The 18,928-nt window shown below is 40.9% G+C and overlaps 2 protein-coding genes across 2 annotated transcripts; both read right to left on the bottom strand.

Annotated features, from left to right (window-relative positions):
* Positions 1–14,014: 14,014 nt before the first annotated feature.
* On the bottom strand, positions 14,015–14,968 carry LOC124365502 (proteoglycan 4-like). Its single transcript, XM_046821486.1, has one exon. It carries the CDS (start codon positions 14,966–14,968, stop codon positions 14,015–14,017), a length of 954 nt encoding a protein of 317 aa, XP_046677442.1.
* Positions 14,969–15,204: 236 nt separating this feature from the next.
* On the bottom strand, positions 15,205–18,283 carry LOC124365501 (serine-rich adhesin for platelets-like). The gene is made up of 3 exons (XM_046821484.1): positions 18,242–18,283; positions 16,848–17,384; positions 15,205–16,662 (listed from the first exon to the last, which is right to left on the bottom strand). The coding sequence occupies exons 1-3, from the start codon at positions 18,281–18,283 to the stop codon at positions 15,205–15,207; spliced, it is 2,037 nt and encodes a 678-aa protein (XP_046677440.1).
* Positions 18,284–18,928: the final 645 nt, after the last annotated feature.

Genomic DNA, 18,928 nt, shown 5'->3' with positions numbered 1-18,928 from the left:
CAAAAGAGAAGCAAAATCACTCATTTGGCAACTAGGGAATCGGATTGATTCTGGATTTTACATAATGAACTAAATTGTGAACATGTACATGTCAGTTATTGAATTTGGTGTTCTTAGACACAACTATGTGGAACGGCTTGTTTACAGTGGTTGAAGGAACAAAAGAACTGAGGGACTGGGCCTTATCATTATTCAAAAAACCATTTGCTCCGTGACTATAATTCGAGGAAACAAGCGAGTCCGTAATTATATCAAGTGTAATCACAAAGCAATACACGAAACACTAAATTGAGGGGACATTCCATCCATTTCTCGCTCATGAGGTATAAAATAGTGATTAGGTATATAGATACTGATAAAATTACTAAACTGGACGGAGGAAATAGTATTACGTAATTAACATGGATTGGGAAGAAAGAACATGTACTTTACTGTATCATGTATTTTCTTTATAAGTGTATGACAACTGTCATAACCTTATAATATATATATATATATATATATATATATATATATATATATATATATATATATATAAGTGCAACACCTGAAATAAGAATTAATTACAATTTTGTTTAACTTCTGGTCCTCTTAATCAACACTGAAAAGTGCTTACCTAATGCATGATATAAGACTAATTTCATTTTAATAATATCATAGCACCCTACCGTATTTCATCAAGTGCTTTCTCTAAGAAACCTATGAACTTTGGCTTTGCAGTTCCTCTAAGTTAGTTAAAGTAGTTCGTGATACTGAAATCGTTTGAGGTATTCAATCGAATACACAAAACGTTACATAGAAATTGAGGCCGAAGCCCCGGATATGTGCTAGTAAGAAATATACGCAGGAAATAAAAATATCCCAGTGTAATACAGATGCAAACATACATCTTGTTAAACCCGCCCTCGGCGTCAGAGCACAGTCTCAAGTCGGGTCGGTACTTCTGTCACTGTCGCAACAGTAATTAAAATAGTTGTCATTCCGATGACATTCCCAAGTTACTCCGACCCGCCGCTGACACATCTTGTTCAACCCGCCCTCGGTGTCAGAGCACAGTCTCAAGTCGGGTCGGTACTTCTGTCACTGTCGCAACAGTAATTAAAATAGTTGTCATTCCGATGACATTCCCAAGTTACTCCGACCCGCCGCTGACACATCTTGTTCAACCCGCCCTCGGCGTCAGAGCACAGTCTCAAGTCGGGTCGGTACTTCTGTCACTGTCGCAACAGTAATTAAAATAGTTGTCATTCCGATGACATTCCCAAGTTACTCCGACCCGCCGCTGACACATCTTGTTCAACCCGCCCTCGGCGTCAGAGCACAGTCTCAAGTCGGGTCGGTACTTCTGTCACTGTCGCAACAGTAATTAAAATAGTTGTCATTCCGATGACATTCCCAAGTTACTCCGACCCGCCGCTGACACATCTTGTTCAACCCGCCCTCGGCGTCAGAGCACAGTCTCAAGTCGGGTCGGTACTTCTGTCACTGTCGCAACAGTAATTAAAATAGTTGTCATTCCGATGACATTCCCAAGTTACTCCGACCCGCCGCTGACACATCTTGTTCAACCCGCCCTCGGTGTCAGAGCACAGTCTCAAGTCGGGTCGGTACTTCTGTCACTGTCGCAACAGTAATTAAAATAGTTGTCGTTCCGATGACATTCCCAAGTTACTCCGACCCGCCGCTGACACATCTTGTTCAACCCGCCCTCGGTGTCAGAGCACAGTCTCAAGTCGGGTCGGTACTTCTGTCACTGTCGCAACAGTAATTAAAATAGTTGTCGTTCCGATGACATTCCCAAGTTACTCCGACCCGCCGCTGACACATCTTGTTCAACCCGCCCTCGGTGTCAGAGCACAGTCTCAAGTCGGGTCGGTACTTCTGTCACTGTCGCAACAGTAATTAAAATAGTTGTCGTTCCGATGACATTCCCAAGTTACTCCGACCCGCCGCTGACACATCTTGTTCAACCCGCCCTCGGTGTCAGAGCACAGTCTCAAGTCGGGTCGGTACTTCTGTCACTGTCGCAACAGTAATTAAAATAGTTGTCGTTCCGATGACATTCCCAAGTTACTCCGACCCGCCGCTGACACATCTTGTTCAACCCGCCCTCGGTGTCAGAGCACAGTCTCAAGTCGGGTCGGTACTTCTGTCACTGTCGCAACAGTAATTAAAATAGTTGTCGGTCTGATGACATTCCCAAGTTACTCCCACTAGCCGCTGACACATGAACTTGGGCCGTGAATAATGTTTAGATACTTAATTCAGTGTCAGTTATTTTTACTTTCCTCTTTATTCCATTAGTAAAATTAAATACGACGCGGCATTTTATTTCTTTTAGTGGCAATGTTTAACTTTTGTTTCAATGCACAACTGGTAATATTCTCTTTACTTATAAGAGTGTTTTTGTCCTTTTACACGTTTAATACAAAGACAGTACCGTACGTAACATTGTCTGAACCGTGTTTTATAATAGATGCAAGGAGTACGCAACAGCCTTCATTGACTTCGCATGGGAATTTCAAGTATATAGGTGATTTCGTCCTACGGACGGATAAACAAGCAGATAATCACACGGAAAGGGAAATTTTACCTTTTCGGCTAGCAAAAGAGAAATTTTGTCAGCCTGCTGAATGTTAGGCTGTAATGATGCTCGGCCAAAATCCATGGTTGAACATGCACCATCATAAAACTCGTTGGAATGAAGTTTTATGCAAAATTTAAAGTTTGCAGATATGTTCTTCCTCGAAATTTTTGCCACGTGATACATTTAGATATTTATTCATTGAATTTGGTTTTATAGCAGTGTTTAAAAAAATACGCATTACGGTGAGGTAAGGAGAACACTACATCGGTAGAGTGCGCTGAAATTAAATTTTGTCACCGAATGTGTTAACATTTAATTTCCACTCTATTAAGAAAAAGCTACACTGTTTATACGTCACATGTAAAAATCTCATATGTTCGGACTCGGTTTTTTCACAAATTTATTTACTCAGCTATGTTCTCGTTATCATCTTAGATCAGTGTAAAGATATTTGCTAATATCAGCTAAATCTCGTCGAGTGACATGCATCTTCATCGAACTCAGTGTTGTCTATATAGACTTGAAGCTTCGTCCACAATTACAATTCTATAGGCCAGATCGTTCTCGAGCTATCTTGTGGACAGACAGACAGAAATAACATTTTTTCTATACCCTTGAGTGATAAACTTCGCTAACGCTCAGGCAATTGATTGTCCTGCGACGTAAATTACTTGAGATGTAGGCTAGTACTAGACTCATATACCTTATAGTAAGTAAATAGGAATATTATTGTGTATGTTAAAACAAGAATTTATAGAATCGAAAGTGCAACAAATAAAATATTATTAATATTATAATTATTATTAAAATGTTGGATTTTAACCAATCGTTAAGGTCAACGATACCATGATGTGGTCCATTATAGGTTAATTAATGACAGTAGATAGTCGGTTATCTCTATAGGGTCGATAAAGACAAGGATCATTTTAAGTGAGTTATGCAGTGCTCATTCTTTGTTAATCATTTTGTTGTCTACCATTGTTCGTAGCAATAACTTGAACGCGTCTTGGGGAATGCAGATCAATCACATTAATGTTCAATTTCGACGAGAATGGAACACGTGACCTCTTGGTTGTAGTGCCGTGGCCATCAACAGGCGATCAAAGTCTAACAGAAACTATTTATATTTTCCATTGACTCCTAATAAATATTAACAACTACATTATTCCTGTCATCAATTCAATAATGCGTTCAAGGGCTTTTTGAATAATTTCGAAGATTGCCTTTTGAACAATTATTGAAAGCTTCATGTTGAACCTTATAAATTTACCTCCAAATTTGGTACTCAAGTGATTTAATTAATTGGTTAGAGTAGCAGTTTTTGCAAAGTTCGATTTTATTTTCCAATTACAATAGTTTTCATACCATAGGATGGATATTATGCATCAGGTTGTTGTGACAAAAGAACATTGGCCTGCCTACCAAAGAAGAGTCGGTCACGTGCAGATATACGAGGTGTATAGGATCCACACCACCTGTGGAAACAGCTGACATGTGGGGGACAACTGTTTTTGTATTGTCTGGCACATCTCATCGTTCTGCGTCATTACTTCATTGTCTCATCAGCGGCTGTATCGTTGGTACTACGAGCTATTAACGAGAATTATTGTTAGCGAGTGAATATTTATCAATTTGGTTGGGCGATGGGTGTAGGGGGAGTGCGAGCTGGATCCAATTACCCCCCCCCCTCAGCCCAAACTTTGTTAATGGTCCGTCCATTTATTGACCAATTATCGATGGTCAATAACATCAAGTGGAAACTGGCAGTAATATGTAATTTGATATCGTATTTTTTAATTTGAAAACTGTATTTGCTACTTTGATAATATGCAGATGCTAAGTGTAAAGGACTATAATTTGTAAGAATTCTGCCCTAGAGACATTTTCCAGGCGTAGTGTACTGTACTCTAAAATATACCGGAGGATTTATGGGATTTATGTACCAGGTTTTTAAGAGACCGGAACATGACCGTCACGGTTTTTATGAGTGGGGAGGAAATTTAGATTAATCGCCTCGTTTTTAGAGAGAATGTTAATTAAAATACAATTATAAATTAAAAATATTGGTCTGTTAGTTGTCAAGCAATTCATAATAACCTGATTGCCTTATTTTAAAATATATAATCAATGGTATAAAGAATAATAATACCAATAAAATGTAAATAAATAAGCACATTCAAATAAATCTGTTAACTGTATATTGTTAGGCTGTAATCTTATTATGAAAAACTAGGGTTTGGACATGGGTGGTCGAAATAAATTTGCAGTGTCAGTTATTTGTTATTTGAAAAATGTATAGTGTTATTTAATTTTCTGCGAAAAATTATTTTGTCAATTTTTGGAAAATTACATCTTTTAAGATATTTTAAATGGCCGCCATTTTGAAATTAAATTTGCAAATTCGAACAAACTCTTTTATTAATAAATACGGTTTACATCAAGATTTAAGTAAAGTTCTTTTATTAGTTTTTAAAATAGTATTTTTTTTTATAAAACACATAAACTGAAAGAGATAGACAATTTATTCTCTTGGTCCTTGGGAAAATATCCTAAAGTTTTGGGACATTCTTTACGATATAAACAGTGGAGTTATGTCTATTACTAGCTGAAAAAAAAAAAATGGTGGGGGGAGGTGAAGTACATTTTTCACAATAATATCTGTACAACAACGCTGTAGCGATATGAATAGTTCCCCGTATTAATACACAATAAATAATATTTTCATTTCATAAATTTGCACTGAGTTAAATTTACCTATCAATGTTTGAAGAGGTTGTAGTAACTAAGACCAGAACAACTGGGGTGCGTGGTGTGTTGTGAGGGCGGGGAGGGGTGCAATTTGGAAAGAGCCCTTGCTATTGTACACGGCACCGTAGTGGTATTATCTCAGGACACAGACTATTGTTGAAAGCTCTCGTGTTGTGTATTACGTGGCCACAATGTCACTTACGTCAGCAACTTGTCAGACTGCTCATGTCTGTGTTTGTGTTACAATGTTGTAACTAAGCCTAGAACTGGGGTGCGTGGTACTGTGAGGGCGGGGAGGGGTGCAATTTGGAAAGAGCCCTTGCTATTGTACACAGCACCGTAGTGGTATTATCTCAGGACACAGACTATTGTTGAAAGCTCTCGTGTTGTGTACTATTACGTGGTCACAATGTCACTTACGTCAGCAACTTGTTAGACTGCTCATGTCTGTGTTTGTGTTACAATGTTGTAACTAAGCCCAGAACAACTACAACTGGGGTGCGTGGTACTGTAAGGGTGGGGAGGGGTGCTATTTGGAAAGAGCCCTTGCTATTGTACACGGCACTGTAGTGGTATTATCTCAGGACACAGACTATTGTTGAAAGCTCTCGTGTTGTGTATTACGTGGTCACAATGTCACTTACGTCAGCAACTTGTCAGACTGCTCATGTCTGTGTTTGTGTTACAATGTTGTAACTAAGCCCAGAACTGGGGTGCGTGGTACTGTGAGGGCGGGGAGGGGTGCAATTTGGAAAGAGCCCTTGCTATTGTACACAGCACCGTAGTGGTATTATCTCAGGACACAGACTATTGTTGAAAGCTCTCGTGTTGTGTATTACGTGGTCACAATGTCACTTACGTCAGCAACTTGTTAGACTGCTCATGTCTGTGTTTGTGTTACAATGTTGTAACTAAGCCCAGAACAACTACTACAACTGGGGTGCGTGGTACTGTGAGGGCGGGGAGGGGTGCAATTTGGAAAGAGCCCTTGCTATTGTACACAGCACCGTAGTGGTATTATCTCAGGACACAGACTATTGTTGAAAGCTCTCGTGTTGTGTATTACGTGGTCACAATGTCACTTACGTCAGCAACTTGTCAGACTGCTCATGTCTGTGTTTGTGTTACAATGTTGTAACTAAGCCCAGAAACTGGGGTGCGTGGTACTGTGAGGGCGGGGAGGGGTGCAATTTGGAAAGAGCCCTTGCTATTGTACACGGCACTGTAGTGGTATTATCTCAGGACACAGACTATTGTTGAAAGCTCTCGTGTTGTGTATTACGTGGTCACAATGTCACTTACGTCAGCAACTTGTTAGACTGCTCATGTCTGTGTTTGTGTTACAATGTTGTAACTAAGCCCAGAACTGGGGTGCGTGGTACTGTGAGGGCGGGGAGGGGTGCAATTTGGAAAGAGCCCTTGCTATTGTACACGGCACTGTAGTGGTATTATCTCAGGACACAGACTATTGTTGAAAGCTCTCGTGTTGTGTATTACGTGGTCACAATGTCACTTACGTCAGCAACTTGTCAGACTGCTCATGTCTGTGTTTGTGTTACAATGTTGTAACTAAGCCCAGAACTGGGGTGCGTGGTGGTACTGTGAGGGCGGGGAGGGGTGCAATTTGGAAAGAGCCCTTGCTATTGTACACGGCACTGTAGTGGTATTATCTCAGGACACAGACTATTGTTGAAAGCTCTCGTGTTGTGTATTACGTGGTCACAATGTCACTTACGTCAGCAACTTGTTAGACTGCTCATGTCTGTGTTTGTGTTACAATGTTGTAACTAAGCCCAGAACAACTACAACTGGGGTGCGTGGTACTGTAAGGGTGGGGAGGGGTGCTATTTGGAAAGAGCTCTTGCTATTGTACACGGCACTGTAGTGGTATTATCTCAGGATACAGACTATTGTTGAAAGCTCTCGTGTTGTGTATTACGTGGCCACAATGTCACTTACGTCAGCAACTTGTCAGACTGCTCATGTCTGTGTTTGTGTTACAATGTTATAACTTTGTGTTATGTCATGAAGTCACCATGGATTCACCAGGAATTGTTTTTATACTTGACTCATTTCAACTTTACATGTGGTTATCAGAAATTCAGTTTTTAAAATCAAAATGGCTCAGATGTTTGATGGAGCTACCCAGACGTGGTATAGTTGGTTCGCACGATGGGGGAGGAGATCAAATACCGATAACCAATATCGAGTTTGGCCCAGTCTCAAAAGTGCTCCTACAATATTGAGGCAACTCGTCATGCACGAGCATGATCGTTTCAAAGTGCCCTATCTTTTATGAGCTGCTCAAGTAAATTATATCTGAGTCCTCATGAACTATAATCTGGACCAAGATAATCACAAGAAAAAGGTCCATGGTTGTCTATACATTTTACCTATATTACAGATGGGAAAATGTGAATTCAAAGAATATTGATGGAATGCCTTTGTCAAGGATAAAATACATAGGTACAAACGTCATAAGTCCATATCGTATTCGTGGCGATATTCGTGAGTACTTTGGTAACTCGTGTTCAAACATGATCTGAAAGGATGTGTTGCATAAGGATTTATTAGTTGAGCTGAACCACGGGGGTTAAAATTGGTTTTGCTGTACACAATGTTATACACGTGATAATTCAGTACAGTTACACACAGAAATCGGTGAAGGTGCTGGAAAACAGTATTATATTTTAAAGAAAAAACTCAGCCGACAGAGTAGAATTTAGGTGGCAGAAAATATTTAACCATTATAAGAAACCTTTAAGAATGTCGATTTTCAGATTGTGAAATATTACTGATTTCTTCTCAAGTCAATTTCGGTTATTGAAAGATGGGCACTCATTGTAATATCTTTGTTTATTCTTAAGTAACTGTAATTTTCCAGCCCCATCTGTTTGGCAGAGAAAACTTTGAAACCAAGGCGTTATGCATCCAGTATGTTTCTATCCGAATAACCTTATTGCATTTTGGTTGATATTAGTGTAGAAAAATTGTGTGAGCATGAAAACTTGGCCAAAGTCGTTGAACAACAAACATTGATGCGAGTACATCTTGGTCTAAGCAGATCTTGAATAATACATAAGGAATAACTGCACCAAGTAACTAAAAAATTACCCTTCAATTACTATCCCATCGAGCTGTTGAAAGGATACACATTTGTAATCAATATCTGCTGTCACAAACACAGAAATACGACGTTTCGAGAAATGATATCTGTTCTGTTCTTCTGGCGACGAATTTCGAAATATACGATTAATTTAATTTAGTGTCTTTTTTATTTTTATGCATAACTAAATAATTACCATATAATTAGTAATTTTAACTGAAGTATGTTATACGGTTTGTAAATTGTTTTCTTCAGCTATTAAGAAATGTCCTATAGTATTAAAATATAAAAAATGAAATGAACACGTACAAATCGAAACAGAATCATATAATAGAAACCAAGGACTAAAGTCAAGAAAAGCACAAAAAAGATGAAATGTGACACAAATGTGTCGCTGAACCTAATTATGCTCGCATTGAACTTGTGTAGAGAGGAACAACAGAAGAATGCACATACCATTTTTCGAAACGTATATAAATACTATAATTCTTTTACATAATAAATCTCGTTTCTTCGGGATTCTCTCGTTCTAGCCAATTAGTCTTTAGCTAGCCTTTAATTTGTTGGCCTTTGTTTAGTTTTAATTACATTTAGTAATTTTTTTTATTTATTAATCGATATTTATCAAGCATATTACGTTTATCAATGCGCGAACGAGGCAGGCAGTGGGGTTGTAGGCTAATCTCTTACCGGCAAGGTCGCTGTCACTCTCTCGACACGACCTACTCTCCTAATACATTACTCCTCTGTCTATGTGTCTCCTCTACATATTCACTTCTCTGTTAATTATCTCATCTCACCGTGTCTGACTCAACTCACCATTCCCTTTTATTGTTTTATCTATTCTGTTATCCCTTGTTGACTCTTTATATTCCCCGTTGTGCGTGCTAAAGTGTACGTTCTCCCGCGAACGTGGACTATCCGTCAGTGTACCTACAGAGCCCCCTGGAACTCTCTCTGGTCTCGTCGGAAAAGATAACTTCTCTTGGTGAATGACTTCTTTGGCACATTCAATTATCCTACCCTCACAGTGTCTTCTTTAACATTGTCGTAAGCTGGATACCCCAACTGGTCCTCCGTAAGTTAAAAAAAATTATCAAGTGTTCTATTGGTTCATTTTATTTCTTTTCTCTACACCAAATTGATTGGTCCATCAGGGCCGTATGTCTTTCTTTCTTCTTTCTGGGATTTCACATTGTTTGGTCCTCCGTGCAGGCTGTCTTTCTTTCTTTTTTCTTGGGTTTAAAATTGTTTGGTCCTCCGTGCAGGATGTCTTTCTTTCTTTTTTCTTGGGTTTAACATTGTTTGGTCCTCCGGGCAGGATTTCTTTCTTACTTTTTACTTGGATTTAACATTGTTTGATCCTCCGGACAGGATGTCTTTCTTTCTCCTTTCTTGGATTTAACATTGTTTGATCCCGGAGGATCCCCCCCCCCCGGAGGCAAGATATTAAGTTTTTAATTTTATTACAATCTCTCGTTAAGTAGCCTTAATGAAATCGACGTTAATTTTTGTTTTTGGATACATTTCCATTTTAACTGATATTTTATCTCAACATTTTTAGAAGCCTAAAACGATTTTTACTTCACTCCAGGACCTGTCGTACGTATGGTCTATTCTTCCGCAGCTCGATGTTGTTTTCACACCCGATGGTAATCAGACTGTGTCGATTACGTCACACGTGTCGGACAGTTGAGTAAGCTCTCGTATGGATGGCGCCATTGAACGTTATTATAGTGCCCTGTTACTAATGGCCAATTATCCCCTCGTGATGCATTATGCGATGTATATGATGCTAACAGTGTGCGCTATACCCTGTTGTTCAGACGTCTCCTTTTCCATTTGGATTGTAATGGTCAGTGAAGTGGAACCAGAGTGATCTCCATTTACTGAAGTGGAATTAGTAGTAGTACAAGCCACTTCATCCAACCTCAATGGTTTGAGGTACAATCTGGAAGAAACGTTGTGGTCAGGTTTGTGCACGTATTCATCAATGGATGCAATAACCGTACAACCGTCTAGTCCCTATTTTATTGTGCCTTACTCATAATTTAGGATATCTGGGCTTTGGTTAGGTATCAAACTCGGGAAAGGAAACAATACAAGTTAATTCCGAAAATATCTTTTTTGTACTTTAGCGTTTAAATATTCGAACAGTGTCATTTTACAAACAAAAACTAAACTCTTTAAAATGAGACAACTACCGTTTAAGTGCTACGATTTAACCCTATTATAAAAAAATATGGTGTAAAAGTGAATGAGTGTTTATAATGTTCTTACAAGGAAAAGCTCTTGCTCGTTTCACGAAAGCTAGCTCTTACGAATACTGGATATGAGCGCTGTTGGTTGCTTTGCAAATAAATAAATAAATCCAGGTGATAACCCAACCCCACCCACACATCCTGCCACATTTCCTGTGTTCAGAATTGCCAATCGGTTAAGCGTTACTGATGTTTCAACCAAGTAACCAAAACAAAACATTGCCCGATTAAAACGAACTTATAAACATATCTTTTCCATTGTTGCTACAATAAGCTGTTTGAATTTATACGATCAGAAAGTAACAACCGTTTTTTATGTACCAATTGTAATATCACCTCGTATTTGCAGAGCAACTAACCGTGGTTCTCCTCCGTAGACTAATGGTTATAGTCTCGGCTCTCTAACTGAGAGATCACGGGTTCAAATCCCGGGTAGGTCCAGTAATGTATAGACACGAAACAGTGTGTGTACTTTGAACATAAACCAGTGTACATCGAAGAGAAAAAACTAACCTATATTGAGCATATGCAGTGCTTATACAAATGTTGTAGTGTGTATTAAATATGGAAAATTGTTCTGTGCAGTTTTAACGATTTTGTGACTTTGCGTCTGAAAAAAATTAGCCTACGTTTCCCTCTTTCTTTTGTTACATATCGATTGTTCCAACTGTTTGTTGAACTGACTAGTTTTTGTCCATTCATACCTGATTAGATGTATAAACAGTAGTTGGTATCGAATTATTCCTTTCGATGTTCATCATATTCGTTGATAAGCTCAATCGATGTTAATATCTCTTTATGAGTTCTGAATTAGAACGATATTCGATTTCCACCACCGGGTAGTTTATATCTAGTAGTCTTTACACACGTAAATCCGGACCGTTTTCTATCTCTTCACGCCACATTGTAACAGAGCGATCCGGAACAAATATCCGTTCACGGTCAGTCGGACATTATCGCGGATAAGTCTGGTATGTCTAGGTTGGCGTGTTTCAGACCTCAACGAGGTGGGGATTGAGGTCACAGCATTGTCAATTAGCCAATACGAATAAGTAAGTAGTTCTAAACAGCTGAACCGAGGTTGACTTTAAAGTCTTTAAATTTATATGTTCACTCATTAGGTTGATGAATAATAGTAATGACTATGGATTATGTATTAGTCTTTTAGACAACACTTTGACTTGTTTTCAATAACTTAAGTTCACTGTTTTTTGTATGACTCATACTAAAGTGATCTTGTGTGCACATGAGATGCGTTCTTGGTTTAACCTGGTGCTACTGATTCAGTTGCGGACTTCACTTGGAGAAATTGTTGTCCAAAAAATTCTTGTAAAATTTAATAACAAAGTAATATATTTATTTTCTCAAACAAGCACTATAAGAATTACATATCTATTACAACAGTACAAACGTAACTTAATCTAAATGCCAGGTCTGACCAGTAAAATGTTGGCGAATAATGCAACAATGATACAAAAACACATGAAAAACCTTGAAAAGAAGGATAAAGGTGAAGAATACATTGCAATCAAGGCTTAAAGATTCCATAGCATGTTTATTTATTTATTAATCATTCAAGAAATCTTCATTCAGTTTATTTGTATTTAATTCGAAACAGTTTAAAAGAATGTTATTTTAACAACTAAACGGTGAGGAAATAATTAGTATGTAGCAAAGTAAACAATATAATTAACTATTATACATGGACTGCTCTTGATTATTTAACGAAAAGTTCCGAATTACATAATTATAGTTCATGTTATGACAACATAATTAACGGTGCATTTACACGGAAATTAGTCAAACATAATTTAGCTTAATATTCTATTCCGTGTCCCCTTTGGGTCTATGGTCCGTATACCCGGGTCTAGTGAGCATATTGGTAAATCTGGACTGAACTCATTTACGGATTGAATATGGTATATATGAACAAATATACAATGAAGCAACCTTATATACAACGTGTAGCAATAGTAATGGTATTCCAGGTGTCCCAAAATTCCTCTTCCCTCTATTAACTTTTGAACATTAGTATATTAACCAATATCCACGAAGGACCGTTATATGATAAAAATTGTTTTGGATATATATATATGAGAACTTCGGAACACTGAGGTCCCAATCTCAACCATGAAAAGGAGGTGAATTAAGGTTTTTTAAAATTAAAATCCCCATCGAGTGACATTATCATTTTAAAGACCCTTATAAAACGAGAACAAAGCCGCTAACCAGAGGTCTCTACTCAAACCAGTAAAAAAGGGTGTGCCAAGATTTAATAATAAAAAAGCTCAAATCAATCTTTTGGTTAAGACAACTAACGCTTGATGTGTAAATACAAGTAACCAGTAATACAAAAGAAAAGAGTTTAATATTTGTTTTATGTTAGAAACGATTTCCAAATGGGTTGTCAACTCGATAGGGTTTTACATTAAAAATGTTTTTAAAACGTACCTCCATCCCATGTATCAACTATGGATTTTAAGAATATATAGTACACATATGTACATAATTTTTTACGATCTCTCCATTAATATTGGTTGTAATATGTTAACAGAGTAGGACTACGGACTTTTGAAACAGCTGGTATAGTAGTAATTTGCAAATCAGATTTTGTAAAGCGCTAATAATTAGATCCTCGTAAAAACTACTTGCACCTGCAGTCTATTTACTATTTGACATTACCTGTCTTATACGTTATTGATATCAGACTTGTATTGATATATCCCACCATATATGTTTCAAATTTATTATACTTATTTATTTGAAATATCTATTAGCGTTGTTAATTTGAAGAAATAAAAGATGCAATGGGAGAATAAGCTTTTTTTCTGTATAGAGAACGAAGATACGTGCTATAAATAGAGGTGAGGAAATGTTAATTTCCGTTACCGTGCAATAGCTGTCACTCGCTGTCCCGGTCCTGTGTGCCGGTAGGCTGCTGATGTGTAGTGGTAGTAGTGGCTTTGACATGAGGTTGCCGTGGTGATTGTTTATTGCGGGCAATAGCTGTCAACTCGCTGTCCCGGTCCTGTGTACCGGTAGGCTGCTGATGTGTAGTGGTAGTAGTGGCTTTGACATGAGGTTGCCGTGGTGATTGTTTATTGCGGGCAATAGCTGTCAACTCGCTGTCCCGGTCCTGTGTACCGGTAGGCTGCTGATGTGTAGTGGTAGTAGTGGCTTTGACATGAGGTTGCCGTGGTGATTGTTTATTGCGGGCAATAGCTGTCAACTCGCTGTCCCGGTCCTGTGTACCGGTAGGCTGCTGATGTGTAGTGGTAGTAGTGGCTTTGACATGAGGTTGCCGTGGATTGTCTATTGCGGGCAATAGCTGTCAACTCGCTGTCCCGGTCCTGTGTACCGGTAGGCTGCTGATGTGTAGTGGTAGTAGTGGCTGTGATATGAGGTTTGCCGTGGTGATTGTTTATTGCGGACAATAGCTGTCAACTCGCTGTCCCGGTCCTGTGTACCGGTAGGCTGCTGATGTGTAGTGGTAGTAGTGGCTTTGACATGAGGTTGCCGTGGTGATTGTTTATTGCGGGCAATAGCTGTCAACTCGCTGTCCCGGTCCTGTGTACCGGTAGGCTGCTGATGTGTAGTGGTAGTAGTGGCTTTGACATGAGGTTGCCGTGGTGATTGTTTATTGCGGGCAATAGCTGTCAACTCGCTGTCCCGGTCCTGTGTACCGGTAGGCTGCTGATGTGTAGTGGTAGTAGTGGCTTTGACATGAGGTTGCCGTGGTGATTGTTTATTGCGGGCAATAGCTGTCAACTCGCTGTCCCGGTCCTGTGTACCGGTAGGCTGCTGATGTGTAGTGGTAGTAGTGGCTTTGACATGAGGTTGCCGTGGTGATTGTTTATTGCGGGTAGTAGCTGTCAACTCGCTGTCCCGGTCCTGTGTACCGGTAGGCTGCTGATGTGTAGTGGTAGTAGTGGCTGGGATATGAGGTTGCCGTGGTGATTGTTTATTGCGGGTAGTAGCTGTCAACTCGCTGTCCCGGTCCTGTGTACCGGTAGGCTGCTGATGTGTAGTGGTAGTAGTGGCTTTGACATGAGGTTGCCGTGGTGATTGTTTATTGCGGGCAATAGCTGTCAACTCGCTGTCCCGGTCCTGTGTACCGGTAGGCTGCTGATGTGTAGTGGTAGTAGTGGCTGTGACATGAGGTTGCCGTGGTGATTGTTTATTGCGGGCAATAGCTGTCAACTCGCTGTCCCGGTCCTGTGTACCGGTAGGCTGCTGATGTGTAGTTGGTAGTAGTGGCTGTGACATGAGGTTGCCGTGGTGATTGTTTATTGCGGGTAGTAGCTGTCAACTCGCTGTCCCGGTCCTGTGTACCGGTAGGCTGCTCATGTGTAGTGGTAGTAGTGGCTGTGACATGAGGTTGCCGTGGTGATTGTTTATTGCGGGTAGTAGCTGTCAACTCGCTGTCCCGGTCCTGTGTACCGGTAGGCTGCTGATGTGTAGTGGTAGTAGTGGCTTTGACATGAGGTTGCCGTGGTGATTGTTTATTGCGGGCAATAGCTGTCAACTCGCTGTCCCGGTCCTGTGTACCGGTAGGCTGCTGATGTGTAGTGGTAGTAGTGGCTGTGACATGAGGTTGCCCGTGGCGATTGTTTATTGCGGGCAATACCTGTCAACTCGCTGTCCCGGTCCTGTGTACCGGTAGGCTGCTGATGTGTAGTGGTAGTAGTGGCTGTGACATGAGGTTGCCGTGGTGATTGTTTATTGCGGGCAATAGCTGTCAACTCGCTGTCCCGGTCCTGTGTACCGGTAGGCTGCTGATGTGTAGTGGTAGTAGTGGCTGTGATATGAGGTTGCCGTGGTGATTGTTTATTGCGGGCAATAGCTGTCAACTCGCTGTCCCGGTCCTGTGTACCGGTAGGCTGCTGATGTGTAGTGGTAGTAGTGGCTTTGACATGAGGTTGCCGTGGTGATTGTTTATTGCGGGCAATAGCTGTCAACTCGCTGTCCCGGTCCTGTGTACCGGTAGGCTGCTGATGTGTAGTGGTAGTAGTGGCTGTGATATGAGGTTGCCGTGGTGATTGTTTATTGCGGGCAATAGCTGTCAACTCGCTGTCCCGGTCCTGTGTACCGGTAGGCTGCTGATGTGTAGTGTGGTAGTAGTGGCTTTGACATAAGGTTGCCGTGGATTGTCTATTGCGGGCAATAGCTGTCAACTCGCTGTCCCGGTCCTGTGTACCGGTAGGCTGCTGATGTGTAGTGGTAGTAGTGGCTGTGACATGAGGTTGCCGTGGTGATTGTTTATTGCGGGTAGTAGCTGTCAACTCGCTGTCCCGGTCCTGTGTACCGGTAGGCTGCTCATGTGTAGTGGTAGTAGTGGCTGTGACATGAGGTTGCCGTGGTGATTGTTTATTGCGGGTAGTAGCTGTCAACTCGCTGTCCCGGTCCTTTGTACCGGTAGGCTGCTGATGTGTAGTGGTAGTAGTGGCTTTGACATGAGGTTGCCGTGGTGATTGTTTATTGCGGGCAATAGCTGTCAACTCGCTGTCCCGGTCCTGTGTACCGGTAGGCTGCTGATGTGTAGTGGTAGTAGTGGCTGTGACATGAGGTTCCCGTGGTGATTGTTTATTGCGGGCAATACCTGTCAACTCGCTGTCCCGGTCCTGTGTACCGGTAGGCTGCTGATGTGTAGTGGTAGTAGTGGCTGTGACATGAGGTTGCCGTGGTGATTGTTTATTGCGGGCAATACCTGTCAACTCGCTGTCCCGGTCCTGTGTACCGGTAGGCTGCTGATGTGTAGTGGTAGTAGTGGCTGTGATATGAGGTTGCCGTGGTGATTGTTTATTGCGGGCAATAGCTGTCAACTCGCTGTCCCGGTCCTGTGTACCGGTAGGCTGCTGATGTGTAGTGGTAGTAGTGGCTTTGACATGAGGTTGCCGTGGTGATTGTTTATTGCGGGCAATAGCTGTCAACTCGCTGTCCCGGTCCTGTGTACCGGTAGGCTGCTGATGTGTAGTTGTAGTAGTGGCTTTGACATGAGGTTGCCGTGGATTGTCTATTGCGGGCAATAGCTGTCAACTCGCTGTCCCGGTCCTGTGTACCGGTAGGCTGCTGATGTGTAGTGGTAGTAGTGGCTGTGATATGAGGTTGCCGTGGTGATTGTTTATTGCGGGCAATAGCTGTCAACTCGCTGTCCCGGTCCTGTGTACCGGTAGGCTGCTGATGTGTAGTGGTAGTAGTGGCTTTGACATAAGGTTGCCGTGGATTGTCTATTGCGGGCAATAGCTGTCAACTCGCTGTCCCGGTCCTGTGTACCGGTAGGCTGCTGATGTGTAGTGGTAGTAGTGGCTGTGATATGAGGTTGCCGTGGTGATTGTTTATTGCGGGCAATAGCTGTCAACTCGCTGTCCCGGTCCTGTGTACCGGTAGGCTGCTGATGTGTAGTGGTAGTAGTGGCTGTGATATGAGGTTGCCGTGGTGATTGTTTATTGCGGGCAATAGCTGTCAACTCGCTGTCCCGGTCCTGTGTACCGGTAGGCTGCTGATGTGTAGTGGTTGTGTTATGCGGCTGCTGATGTGTAGTGGTAGCGGTGGTTGTGTTATGCGGCTGCTGATGTGTAGTGGTAGCGGTGGTTGTGTTATGCGGCTGCTGATGTGTAGTGGTAGCGGTGGTTGTGTTATGCGGCTGCTGATGTGTAGTGGTAGCGGTGGTTGTGTCACGCGGCTGCAGATGTGAGCGTTTATTGAGTTTTGGGTGTACACTAGCCGGCTGGCAAAGTTTCCGGGTTAATAGTGTTTTTAGATACAGTTATGACATTACTGAATTGCTCTCGAATATATCAATTATTTTCCTCTTGCAGTACTACTTGATACAAAGGGTCTTCTAAAAATTCAGAGTTCTTGATGACTTTTGGGTGTTACACCTCGACCAGCGTAAATTAAATCCTCTTTGAATAAACCTAGACAGCGATATAACTTCCAGTTTTATACAAGTTATTTGAATAATAAGGCCATCAGAGCTGCAAGGGCTACGAAGAATTAAATGAATAATTCGGATAACTGTCTACGTATACGAAAACAAATTAAATTAAAAATGCAATGGAACGACAAATATCTGGACGTGAATCTTGAATGTGAATGAATGCGTACTAACAAGAAAACTGTGGGAAGTAAATCGCGTATCACTTGAGGAGCTGGAAAAATTTCATTGTTGTCTGTCTGTCTGTCTGCACGATATCTTGAGATCGAACTGGCCTATAGACTCGACATTTTGCGTAAAGCTTCATTCTTATATAAGAAACATCAATAAGTACATGTTCACATTGGTCTAATGGAGAACCACGATAGAAACGAGAAAATCGTAGTATAATGAAAGCTGACATAGTAACACATGTAAATGAAATGAGCAATAGTCTACTTTGTAACAACAATGGAGATGTACTGAAACGATTAAATTTGTTGTATCTTAATACTAATAATTTTTATGTAGCAATGTTCACTTTTTAGAGTTCTGTCTGATATTGTATTTCGTGTGGGAATGAAATCATACAAGGTGAATGAACTTTGACAACTGCTTATTACCATAGAGCAGGGGTTCTCAACCTGGGGGTCGCTGAATGTCATTATGTATTGATTACACTAAATATATCCATAATTTAAATTATCCCTAGCACTGGGAAAACAGCTGGTGCCAGACCCTAGTCAGCACGTGTAAGAGAGTGCCGTGGCACCTGGCTCGGGATCGCCATTTCGGTGTCGCTCTGCTCCTCTTCCGACATGAATGCTGCATTAACACTTCCTCCGACACCTCTCAGACCACTGGACTATATTCATGACCAACTGAATGAATTTGTCTTAACAGCACCAGATCTAACCACATAACAAATCCTAAGGGTAAACATAATTAAGTACTCTGTTGGATTCTGTAAAACAGTAGGCTACTTTATTTTTTCATAAAGTAAACGAAAATCTTCCCGGAGAATGATAACTGAATGAAGTGAATGTTACAAAACACATTACTCGTAAGTGACTAAGTACAATAAATCGTCGACAGGTTTATAAGGCGATATAAAATATAATAATGTTGATGTCGTTTCCACGTATCCATTGTACTCGTATAAGGGGCGGAATATATTTAGCTTTTAAGAACTATTTAATGAGGAAATCAAACCACAGTATCTACAGGATACTATCCCTATTCATATAGTGGTGTTGAACACCTCATCTCCCCCTTCCCTCAATAGCAATTTATGGCATGGCGTCGTAAAG

This window comes from Homalodisca vitripennis, chromosome 6 (assembly GCF_021130785.1).
Source record: "Homalodisca vitripennis isolate AUS2020 chromosome 6, UT_GWSS_2.1, whole genome shotgun sequence".
Taxonomy (NCBI): domain Eukaryota; kingdom Metazoa; phylum Arthropoda; class Insecta; order Hemiptera; family Cicadellidae; genus Homalodisca; species Homalodisca vitripennis.
Note: the sequence above shows the minus strand (reverse complement) of the source record. Positions and strands in the feature narration are given on the sequence as shown.